General features: G+C 39.9%; 1 protein-coding gene across 4 annotated transcripts in view; it reads right to left on the bottom strand.

Annotated features, from left to right (window-relative positions):
* The window catches only part of BNIP2 (BCL2 interacting protein 2), a 151,406-nt gene continuing 138,144 nt past the window's right edge, over positions 1-13,262 (bottom strand). For all 4 annotated transcript variants that reach the window (XM_030188452.1, XM_030188453.1, XM_030188456.1 and 1 more), the window contains one exon: positions 1-2,020. In XM_030188452.1, the coding sequence (XP_030044312.1) occupies positions 1,963-2,020 (58 nt within the window). In that variant the 3' untranslated portion in view covers positions 1-1,962. The remainder of the gene's footprint in view (positions 2,021-13,262) is intronic.

Below are 13,262 nucleotides of genomic sequence, written 5' to 3'. Positions count from 1 at the left end.
GGCTACGCCCCTGCTAGCATTAAAGCATGCTCATTTTTAGCATGCACTAAAAAATGCTTGTGCTCCTTAGTAAGCAGGGCCCTTTGTTTGCCTACAGACACATTCATTCTACAGATGCACAATATAAAATATTGCCGAAAACCTCTCATAAAAATATATTCTCTGTCCTTTACCATTTATGAATATAAATATTTTACCAAAGAACATGCATCATTCAAATAAACAATTGCCAAGTGTGCTTTTTTTTTTTTTTTTATAAAGAAAGTGTGGTTCTTGACAGCATAATAAAATATAAAATGGTTACAATACAATATTAAGGTAGCTATTAAAAGTAAACAGTTAAAAGAAAACTCCATTTATGATGCCTTGAGCATTGTTTCCAATGTTCATAAGATATAATTAGGATGGAATACTACTCTATGGATTTGAAATTGCACTTTTAACGTATTGTGGACAATTTTCAACACAAACCTCCTTGATCCTGTAAGAGCTACAGAGCTAGCAATAGCAAATGACACCAGTAACAGCAGAGTCACAGAGGCTATTCCCAATCACCAGAAGGGCTGGTGAACAAGTTATTAGTTGTGGAGCTCATAGGGAGAGGGAGTGAGCCGCCCTCCCTCCTCTCCTTGGTTTGCCAACTTTCCATGCCATACTACAATTGTATCTTTGGCTAGCGGAGCCTAGGATCCTCAGTTTTCTTGCCTTTGCCATCAAGCAAAAAATGTAAATTTCCTTCAGGACCACATACAGCCATGAGGAAAGAGCGGTGGGCTATAAAAATGAGCTCCAAAGGGTAGTCTGGAGAACCCTGCTCAAGAATGTAGCTAACCAATTTATCTTTACCAATGTAACAGACCAATGAATATGCATTACAGCCTTTGGCCTCTCATAACATATATCCATTTCACACTTTGCTTGTATTAAATGTATTTGACATAGCAGGATGACGCAGTTGTATGGACTTAAGATCCTGGTCTAATGCCAACCTAAAGTACTCTGGTCCAATTTCTCCTACTTCTACAAAGGAAATTTAAATTCTAGAAAGGGTTTTGGAAGGGAATCTGGAAATAAGGTACAGAGGCATCAATATTTTTGGCTTCAACACAAAAATTCTCAGAATTATGCTATGGCATTTTTGATACATGTGGTACAATTTTTGCATTGTATCAATTTGACAACTGCAACCAATTATGTTAGAGACAACTGTAGAAATAAAGGGGTCAATTTCATATTAAACATCAAAGCAGGCATTTAATACAAATATTTAGCAGCACTGAATATACATATATAATCATCATACTGCTGCTATGTTTAGTTTAGATTTTTTATTCAGCTGCTATCTGGATAATTTGAAAGCCCACCTAGACCTGGCCCCCTTACTATAAAGATGGTGTCATTCAGACAACGTTTGGCCTGATGCTATCTGTATCATGCCAAATATCTATGGATAAGCAAGTTATGAGTTTATCAGCTACAGGTGAATGCATAACTTGCTTTGAATATTGGCCTAAAAAGGTCTAGGAGGCTTTCAAAGTGATTGATACCAGGAGTCTAAGCCCATGCAGTGTGTGATGTCAAGGATAATGAACTAACCAGACCTGATATCTATTGTGACATCACACTGGCATTCTTCCACCATGGCAGCACCCAGGGGAACTATAAGACTGCTATATTAAGCGTGAAATCCAAAAAGGCAAAAAGTTCCGGTATCTGGAAAATGCTAAATGCTGCCATTTACTATTTGAGTGTCCACCCAAAAGGAGTTTTCTTTAGAAATGGCTATGCAAACCAGTACAGCTGTAAACAGTCCATTGTACAATAGCTGACGTAATTAAAAGGCACCTTTTGTAACAGATTACATAGAGATGACCTAATACACTGTAGAAGTCAAACATGTCCCCTTCCTCTCAAAACAGCAAGTATCATTCCAGCTGCATATTCTTCAGTTTTACTTGAGCTTCAGACTGACTGTTCATTTGATGGTTCTTCCTGCTTCCGGTTAAGCTCTTTGTCAACTCTGCTTGGTAGAAAAGTCATAAAGTTAGCATATAATGCCAATCAAATAAAATCCATTTTCTAATTTTAGCCAACACATTTGGCTTTATTTTAACCTTCTTATAGTGATCTGACCATGGCTGGATTCTTAGTCCTATTTTTATTATACTGACATGATAATAATAATAATAATAATAATAATAATAATAATAAATGTATTCTTTGGTCTACAGGATGAAGGTAATAGGAGAATCACCTGCTCATAAATTAGAACAATTCTCAACAGAAATAAAATATTAATGAGCATAGTCTTGAATCTGTTGTATTAACCATCTTCTCAGTGGAGGAATCATGGACAAGAACATAAAAAACCATACTGAGTCAGATTAAGGTCCATCATGCCTGTCAGCCCGTTTTCAACAGTGGCTAGTCTGGATCACAAGTACTCAGCAGATCCGAAATAAATCAAATTCCTTATGGCTTATTTCAAGGTACAAGCAATGGCTTCCTTGGGTCTACCTGGCTAATAATTTATGGCCTTTTTCTCTAGGAATCTGTCTAAACCTCTTTAACTCTGCTATGTTAGTCACCTTGACTATGTCCTTCACAATAGATCCCACTGCTTAAAGGTCTGAGTGAATACTTTCTATAATTTGTTTCAATGTGCTGGTTGTTAGTTCCATGAGTGTCCTTTTAGTACTGTCTGAAGGATTAAACCAGGGGTGGACAACCTGCAACCCCTACTGAATTTTATGTGGCCCCCAAGACCAGGGGCATATACATATAAAACATCATTAACCCAGGTTTTTGGTAATTTTAAATACTGTATTTAGGAAATATTTTCAGAATATCCACTCTAGCAGTTTGTTTCCATCATTTTTAGTTAAAAGTTTTTACTCATTTTGACAAAAGGTCTATGGAAATCTGTGCATTTCTGGTTGTGACACTGTGTAATGCTACAGCATGCTAGGAATAGTACTGACATTCATGTGGCCCTCTGTGTATAAAGGTTGCCCTCCCCTGAATTAAACAGTTGGTCCTAAGTTAATTGTGCCATTTAATTTATGATGTTGATAAGTTTCTGATATCCATTCTTGTCTCTTTTCCAGGTTGACCCTCCTAACTCAGAACTCAGCATTGTGTACCTGTAGTTGGTATTTTTCCTTACATGGATCACTTTGTACTTTTCCACACTAAGCTTCACCTGCCATAAAAAGCCTCGTTTCATGTTCTCAATATACTTGTGCAATTATTCAGTCCTCCAAGACTTTAACAACTTCTGTGACATCCACAAATCTGATCACCTCACTTGTTGCTTCTTTCTATAGATCAATTGTTATGTTTAAATCTTATTTTATTGACGTTGCAAACATGAACCATCTCCAGAAACAACAATCAAGTGTTCATCATCAGAGCAAAGGAAAAGTACAACATGTAGAGAATGGAGGAGGGCTTGGCTCCTTTTAGCCCCATCACCAGCCTAACAAAGTGTGCTCTAATTCCAGAAACAGACCTACATCCCTTCTCCCTTTTCTTCCCCATCATGAGAACAAAGTAAACCCATTAACGAATCATATATTATAACAGAAAAAGACTCTGTTAAAATTATGCCAAGTAGTCTTCCATCAGTACTCCTTCACTACCTTCTCTCCCCTCAAACTAAAAAAAAAAAAAAAGAAAAAACACAGAGTCTAAAGGGAATTGAGAATTTGCTGTGAGCCCTGTGAGGCAAAGATTGAATATAAACTTCCCAGATGGAAAGAAATAATTTATTGCATTTAGGTGAGGTTTTGGCCTGATTTCTTCCAAATGTCATTAAAACATGAAACGCCAAGCACAAAAAGAGGGTGAATCTGGCACTGTCCAAATTCCCAAAATAGATTTCTTACCAACTATTCTTGTATTCCAAAGCAATTGGCATACTCCTTTACCCAGCAGCACAAAAACCTCAAAATGATCTAAAAGAAGCCCTGCTGGGGAAAGGGGGATTGGAGATTGTAGAAGGACCCCTAAATATTCTAACAGAGTTTTCCAGAAGTGCTGTATTACAGAACAGGACCAGAAGGCATGGAAAAAAGTATTTTCAGCAGAATGACATTTAGGGCATTGGGGTGAGTCCACTTTTACCCCATTTTAAATAACTGCACCTGTGTCATCATGTAAGCGCAATTTAATACCTGAAATTGACATTCCCGTAAGTCTGTATAAATGATAAGGCTAGGGATCCTGTTAGCCAGAGCTAAAAAGTTAAGAGAGTCAGTAGGCCTTTGCAAATCTACACTCTATCTCTGTGTCAGGTCCAAAACGTCTCATCTAGGACAAATTTGGAGCAGAGCCTAATGTAACAAAGAGACAGTAGACTGTTCCTCCCTGGCCCTGGCAAAAAAAAACTCTTGAAATTTCTCTGAATGATCAGCTTGTAATGCCACTAAATCCAAAGAGGATACATAATGAGATAGCTGATTATAAGCGAAAACGTCCCTCAAAGGGGGCGTGGAGTCCATATTCAGTTGATCCAATGTTTCTACCTCCCTGTAGGCCCCAGGACATGTGACAGAAATGCAATACCCTGGCGCCCCCAAACATGAAAAGTTTCATTATCCCTACCCAGCTCAAACGTGGCATTTTCTTGAAAAGGTAGCATATCCAATGTGTTACCTGAAATTGCTCAGTAACCAGTGCATTCTCACCAAATATCTCGTATAGGACACAATAAGACACCATTCTTGTATTCAATGGAAGGGTAGAAATTGGTGCATGTAATAAATACTGTAAATGCCAGGGTTGAAAATAGTGCCTCTCCAAAGCAAGAGGTATAAAGCTTCTTGTATCAAGGATCCAGTCGTCCAGGTGATGGAGTAAGCATGCCCTATTATATAGTTTAATGACTAGGAGACTCATGCCACCAATCTGCCATGATCCCAAGAGCCTCTGGAAAGGCATCTTAGGTTCAGAACCCCCCCCCCCCCACACACACACAGAAGTTATTTAATAGCTTATATATGCTGCAAATATCTTTTCTCATATCTCTCTACTTCAGTAGTTTCAAAAGCAATATTTGCATAACGTATAGCCAATGGGGAATCCCAGTCATCCCAAATAACTAGACCCTCCCATGTAAACTAAGAAGCAAATGTCTCCAGCCTAATAGAGTAGTAGAGGTATGATGAAATAAGACATCCACATTGATAAAGTTGTGAGGTCCACATTGTTAAATATATGCCTAGCTATCTGAAAGAACAGTCTGCCCATTTAAGGGGAAACTCCACCCCCCACCCCCCCCGCCATGCGTTCCTAATTCTGTCTCGTGATGCCAAGGCTAGCGATTTAGTAAAACTCAATTTAAACCCAGAATGGTCTCCATATTCTGTAAAGGTTTCTAATAAAGCTGGCACAGATTTGTGGGGATGAGCAACATGAACTAGGAGATCGTCTGCAAAGGCCGAGATCTTAAAAATGGAATCCCCAATGGTGACACCTTGGATCTGTAGATGTGTTTTTATGTCTCTGATCAAATTATTGAAAGGACAAACAAAAAGAAAGATACGGGGCAGCTATGTCTGGTGCCTTTATGAATGGAAAACGGAGCAGAAGAAATGCCATTTACCAAGACAGAGGTTTGAGAATTTGTGTATAATAATTTGATCACCTCTGCAAAAAAAAAAAAAAAAAACCTTGAATGCTGTAAGTACTTAAAACCGTAAATTAAAAAAATCCCATGATACCCAGTCAAAGGCCTTCTCTGCATTGAAGCTAATTAGCAGGGAAGGTCATTGATTCATCTGAACAATCTCCAAAGAAACCAATATTGCTCTAATATGTTGTGCAGCCCAGCACGAAACCAACCTATTCACCAGCACTTTAGCAAATAGTTTTGCTTCGAAGTTTAGAAGAGAGATTGGACGATAGGAGGATGGATTGAGGGGTCTCTACCAGGTTTTAACAGCACAATCATCTGGGCCAATTGAAGTGAGCTCGGGATCTGTTTGGTAGCCAAAATCTCACCATACATAAGCACTAATGAAGGACCCACAGCCTCCAACAGGATTTTGTAAAATTCAGCTCTAAAGCCATCGGGGCCCAGGGCCTTACCCAGTTTACAATTTTGGAATACCAACTGAAGTTCCTTCAAAGTTATGGGGCCATTTAGGAACTCTCTCTGGGAAGGGAATAACCCTTGGCAGTTCCAAATTACTTAGAGATCCAGGCATCAGAGAGTCTGAAGAGTCCCCATATGACATTTCATAGCAGTCCCTAAAAATGGTATTTATGGCAACATTCAAATGCACCAGACGCTCCGATGAATCTCTGTTGGAGTATTTTCTGATGTCCTATTTGGGTATGTACCAAATGGGACAGCAGTTTCCCACTCTTGTAACCATGAAGATAAAGTTGGAATTTGTAATAATTTATCAACTTAACTACTCTTTGGTGAAGAAGCTCATTTAAAATCAACCTGAGGCAAGTAAAGATGCCTTGTTATGAGTAGTAGGGAACATCCCAAATGCAATTCTATCCTGTCTTATTTTGCATTCTAGACGCAAAATATGATGATCTTGCATCTTCTGTTTATATTTGACATAAGCTATGGTTTCTCCCCTTAATACAGCTTTAGCTGCCTCCCAAAACAAGGGTTGGTGTGTTGACATGAGCCTGGTTAAACATTTGGTAATTTTTCTATTCTTAAGTATAAATTCATGGCATTGTTGATCTCTATGTAGCTCCACCAGGAATCTCCAACAGTAACCACCCACATTATCACCACTAATCTGCATTTGTAGCCATACCATTCCTTTAGACACCAAAAGGTAATTGATTCTGGACTGAGTTGAATGTACACGGGAGAGGTGCATATAGTCCCTCTCCCCAGGGTGTAAAACTTGCTACACATCTATGACATCTAGTGTGTCAACAAAAGCAAGGGCAAGCCTTTACAGGTATCCAAACATGCCTGGGGAGATGGACTAGATCTATCCACCTGGGGATCATATAATATATTAAAATCCCTGCTAGGATTAGGTTGTCACCCTGCAAGGGAGACAGGAGCCCTATCAAATGCCAGAAGACTCTACTGGAGAAAACACTGGGAGCATAAAAATTACAGAGAAGACATTTCTGACAAGCCAGCATAACCACTGCCATAACACAGCGGCCCTCAGGTCATTGACTTGCTGAATCTGCACATCCAGGCCCTTTCGGAACAAGATAAGCACCCCAGCTTTCTTATGTAAAACACGTGACTTCACCATAGCTCCAACCCAGCATTTTTGGAATTTCTTGTGTTCCACAGAGCATAGGTGAGTTTCTTGTAGCATGGCAATGTCAGCCCTCTGCCTACGGAGTGACTGTAGAATCTTTTGCCTCTTTATTGGAGAGGTCACGCCTCCTATGTTCCAAGAAATAATCTTTAGGAAAGTCATCCAGTTAACCTATAACAATCTGTAATGAAAAATTTGGTGAACAAATATAGGGAGGGATGTCCCAGCCACCAGTCCCTCCTCACTCTCCCATTGACTCTAAGATTCCAATGTGGTAAAACCAAACTTAAAATACTGTAAAGAGAAAAAGACATTTCTTCTCCGGAAACTGAAAACACCCTGTACAAATCAACCACAAAATATGAAATTTGAGGTCAAGCTAGTTCTCAGAGAGAAAAAAAATATATAATAGCCCCCCCCCCATCCCACAGGCCCAAAGCCAACAACTTCCCTTGTATTTCACCCAAAATACTTCCCCGTCCTACCATTTTACAACCTCCAATGGCTTCAGTCACTGTGAGGAATGCCCCCCCCCCTAGAATTGTAAAACAGTATAAGCAACATGACATGTACAGGCAACATTAGTAATTAGGCACTAGATACCAGTTCATCATAGGCATTAAAAAATGGAAACAATGTGACTAAGGAGCAAAATAGTTTCCAGGATCAAAAAAATAAAAATAGTAGTATCTGGGAATAGTCTACAAGCATTCAAAGAGTAAAGTTTAATCCCCTGTTAATACTAAACACACCTGCAAATTTGAAGAGAAGAAAAATCAGATGTCCCTCAAAGCAAATGTAACAGCAACCTTTGAAAACCAGTCCAGTCATATAATTAGGTTAGGCTGGAACACAGAATGCTGACCACCATGTTTTCATGGCAAAAGCCTCTTGACCATCCTAGGTGTCATGGATATCCCATCCAACTCAATGGATTCCTTCATTAACACCTTGAAATAAATTGAGGAAGTCAAGATGGCCATTATCCGACTCAAACCCCATCCATCAGATCCAGCAGCTGATTCACAAATTGCAATGCATTGTCAGCCTTCAGAAAAAAATTAGTGTTTTCCAACTAAAGTGATCCGCAGCCCAGCTGGATACGGCAGCGCAAATGGAACTTTTTTAGTATGGAGCAATGAATATACTGCATTGAACACCTCAAATTTTGCTGAGACTGCTGCAGAGAAATCCTGGAAGCACATAATGCATTGATCATCATACTGTAAAGTACTTGCAGCTCTTATTGCCCTCATGATTAGTTCTGCTTGTGAACAAAGTTTTTAATAATTTACAGATAATCACCTGCGGCCTTGTGTCAGATAGTTTAAGTAGTCCCAGGTGGTGGGCCCACTCCATTCTTAAAGGGCCTGCCGATTTAGAAAACTTCAAAGCCTTTGGCAGCCAACTCTCCAAAAACTGCCATAGATCTACTTCTTGTATGGATTCAGGCAATCCCACAAAGCAGAGATTACATCTTCTGGAGCGATTTTCGAGATCCTCAATTTTATCTTCGAGTTTCATTAAAAGCGCCCATATATTGCGTTGGCCAGCTTCTTGTTGTTGCAGTGTGTCTGCAATGGCTGAAAGTCGATGCTGGTAGGTCTGTAAATCAGTATGCATAGAATCCACATGAGACCCCACCAAGTCTATCTTATCTGCTATAGTTTGCAGTTTTTTATCCACTGAGTCCTCTAAAAGAGCTTGCAACTCTGCCACAACCTCCATGGCCCATATGGAGCTCACTGAGGACATGCCTGTTTGGCCTCCACCATCTTGTGGTCTCCTGCGCAGCTCTGATCCATTGTTTTCCTTGGCGGTTTAGAGGACATTTTGATATAAATCGCACCACAACGGGCAGAGTATTGTGCCAAAATCAATTCACCATCCAACAGTTGCAAGATTAACACAATGAAAGTTCTCCGGAGGGAGAAAGGGCCCAGGAAAGCTTCGAGCACTCCTCACATGCACCCACTCTTCAGCACAGCATCACGTGACTCCTATAGATCAATTGTCAATGTTTTAGAAAATACAGGGCTCAGTACAGACCATAGATACATTCCCCTACTGACTCTGTCATTTAGAAACCTGACCATTAAGCCCTATTCTATCTTTTAGCCAGTTTCTAGTCCACAATAGAGCACTGCCTCCTATCCAGACTTAATTTACTGAGCTTTTCAGGCGGGACCTTGGATTCTGAGAAGGTATTTTGGTACTCTAACCCTTAGAGACTGAATTTGTGATTTAAATTGAGTAAATACCTGCATTTATTACATTGTCACGAAACGCCTAGCCACCCATCTGGGGCTACCCCGCAGCCACTTAGAGGGTCTATCCCCAGTACAGCTCAGGTCTGCCCGCACCTGCCGCTTGTGCTCTACACTAGCACCCTCCTCCCACCAACTGGGTCACAACCGCCTCTGGGTGAGTCTCGTGCTCTCAAATTATGCCCAGTGATTTCTAGGTTACTAGAGGCCACAATCCCAGTGGTCCCACAGTTCCCAGAAAGCATTCACAGATCTAACACACAAACCACACAAATGAAATTAGGTCCTGGGCCAGTCAGAGCCCAGAACAAGTTTTAAAAGTATACTGCAGAAGACTGCCTTTCCAAAAGCCTTAAACAAAGATGGCGGCCTTGGTTCTGCAGCAGCTTCAAAACAAAAACATGCACCACTTGCTGGCCAAGCTAGAGAAATACACTTCAGGAAATAATTAAGGCAGTTTTACAGGCTTAAAAAACCCACTGTTCTGTCACACACAAACATGTAAACCACAATTTTAGAAAGCCAGTATTTATGTGTGTATCTAGTGCAAGGGGAAGTGTTTTGGGAAGCATCTGGATGAACTAAAATCTGCACACGGATTCCCCATTTCAGAAACAGAATGCAGGTGTATGTCCCCATAGATAAATGCCTAGGTTTACAGCTGTTCCCCTGCACATGTAGATTGTAAAAGTGCTTGTTTTGGACCTGTCCTTAATGGGAGGGATTAAAGGAGTTTCTTCTCTTGTTTTTCAGTGCTGCTTTCTCCCTCCATTTGGAAAAAATATAAGGATTAAGGCGTCTATTAATTAGCTGCATATACATGTGTAGATTTGCAAAATGTTAGGTATACACATGTAAAAAGTGAAGGAGTAGCCTAATTGTTAAAACAGTGGACTGAGAACAAGGGGGACCTGAGGCAAGTCACTTAGCCCGCCACTGACCCAGGTACAATATACTACTTAGATTGTGAGCCCATTAGAGATAATGCAAATACCTGTACAATTTTATGTAAACCGCCTCGACTTGTGCTTGAAAGAGGCGGTATATCAAACTCATTTTAGAAATGATAAAACGATAAATCCCACTGTGGCTCCTTGTGGTCATGGACAAGTCACCTATCTGTCCATTGTCTCCAGGGGACAGAAAATAGCTATAGCACCTGAAGACAAAAGTGCTACCATTCAGGGGCATAATTACTAATTATTAAGTTATATTATTTTAGTGTTATCCTCAATTAGTAACTGAGTCTCACTGCATAAAATGGGACCTCTGGCAAAATAACACGTTAGAAGTAGAATGTTTTATTAACTATGCAATTTACATGTTTAGATTCTGGAATACAAGCTTTCACGTGTAAATGTATACACACACATGCATATTGCTATATTTTCTCCATTCAGGTTTTCAATATGTGTATTTGTAAAATGGCAGCTCCTACTACATGTCCAGGCAAAATACACGTGTACTCCTGCATGAATTTCAGAAAAGGCTCTTTGGCGGCAGATCCTTTTCTGTAATACCAGAATTATACATGTCCTGACTTGAACGTTATCAATTCTGGATCTATACGTTCTATCTAAATTAGAGTTGTATATCAACTAGCTCCTCTTTAGGCATAGCTTTTTTTTCTTTTCCTTTGAAGGTGTAAAACTGAAGATAAGGCTTCTCTATGCTATACTGATGCTAACTCATTCTCATTAAGTTTATCTGGTCAGCGATTTTGATTCTCAGAATAAGTTTTAATGTCACCACCACAGGCTCATGGGTCTATAGATTCCTGATCACTCCTGCAGCCCTTTTTAAGGATTGACAGTATATAGGCCACCCTCCAGACACCAAGTACCATAGCTATTTTAAATGAGTCAGCAAAAAAAAGTGACCACGTCAATCACCAACATCAAAATACAAATCAGGCATTCTATAACGTGAACCAAAAAGCAACAGGGAAAACCAAGCAGTCCCACGCAGTCCCAATCACAGAACAAAAGAGAGTGGGAATGACCAAACAGATGTTCCAGGAGTAACAAGTTCTTTATTGGCAAATGCTCAATTACAAGATGTTGAGCACAAACAGCGTATAATGCTGGTTGAAGGTGGACACTACATGGGCTGTGTTTCAGCTAGTAAGCCTTTATCAGGGGTCCTATAGCACATTGGCTGTGCACAATAAATGATAATGAGGCAAAAGCCTACTTCGTCGCAGTGAAAAAACCCCCACACATTGAAATAGTGCGATAGGAAAATTGCTACAACTCCATATCTCTTCTGAATAATGCCATATGGAGTATACGAAACAAGAGCTTAAATAGCTAAAAACACCAACCTGTCAGTCTCATAAGAACATAAGAGTAGACATACTGGGTCAGACCAATGGTCCATCTAGCCCAATATCCTTTTTCCAACAGTGGCCAAGCCAGGTCACAAGTACCCGTACCTGACAGAAACTCAAATCATGGCATTTCATGCTACAAAGCCCAAGGCAAGTAGTTGCCATCCCATATCTGTCTCAATAGCAGACTATGGACTTTTCCTCCAGGAACTTGTCCAAACCTTTTTTAAACCCTGATACGCTAACCGCTGTTACCACAGCCTCTGGCAAAGAGTTCCAGAGCGTAACTATTTGTTGAGTGAAAAAATATTTCTTCCTATTTGTTTTAAATGTATTTCCAGGAAAAGGGGGAGGGTAGTGATAGCAGGTAGTTTTGTTTGGGAGGAGGGGAAGGACGAAGGGGGGGGGGTGTTAGGTAGGGGGATAGGGAGGTTGTATTTTTGATGAAATCTATGTTTGTATTGTTGAATATCTGTTGAAATGCAATAAAGATAAGTTTAAACATAAAAGTATTTCCATGTAACTTCCTTGAGTGTCCCCTAGTCTTTGTGCTTCTGGAATAAGTAAAAAAAAAAAAATCGATTTACTTCTACTCATTCTACACTACTCAAGACTTTGTAGACTTCAATCATATCTCCCCTCGTATCTCTTTTCCAAGATGAAGAGTCCTAACCTCTTTAGCCTTTCCTCATTCTGGTTGGTCTTCTCAGAACCTTTTCTAATTCCGCTATATCATTTTTTGAGATAGGGTGACCAGAACTGAACACAATACTTAAGGTGCGGTTGAACCTTGGAGCGATACAAAGGCATTATAGTATTTTTGGTTTTATTCACCATCCCTTTCCTAATAATTCCTAGCATCCTTCATCAGCCATTTGGATGGTCTTCCTGCAATATTTCACAGTCTGCATGTGTTTTAACAACCTCAAATAGTTTTGTGTCATCTGTAAATTTAATCACTTGTAACCACTCGCCTCCACCTACCCTCCTCTCCTCCTTCCTGTACACATTGATTTGATTTGCTTACTTTATTTTTGTCTATTAGATTGTAAGCTCTTTGAGCAGGGACTGTCTTTCTTCTATGTTTGTGCAGCGCTGCGTACGCCTTGTAGCGCTATAAAAATGCTAAATAGTAGTAGTAGTAATCACCTCACTCGTTCCGATTTCCATATAATTTATAAATATGTTAAGCAGTACCGGTCCCAGTACAGATCCCTGCAGCACTCCACTGTTTACCCTCCTCCATTGATAGCAATGACCATTTGATCCTTCCATCTGTTTTCTGAGTCAATTCTTAATCCATGCCAGAACACTGCCACCTATACCATGACTTTTTAATTTTCTCAGAAGTCTCTCATGAGGAACTATCAAAAGCTTTCTGAAAATCTAGGCACACTACATCAACCGGCT

The sequence above is a fragment of the Microcaecilia unicolor genome, chromosome 1 (genome assembly GCF_901765095.1).
Source record: "Microcaecilia unicolor chromosome 1, aMicUni1.1, whole genome shotgun sequence".
Taxonomy (NCBI): domain Eukaryota; kingdom Metazoa; phylum Chordata; class Amphibia; order Gymnophiona; family Siphonopidae; genus Microcaecilia; species Microcaecilia unicolor.
This window is presented reverse-complemented; position numbering and strand designations above follow the sequence as displayed.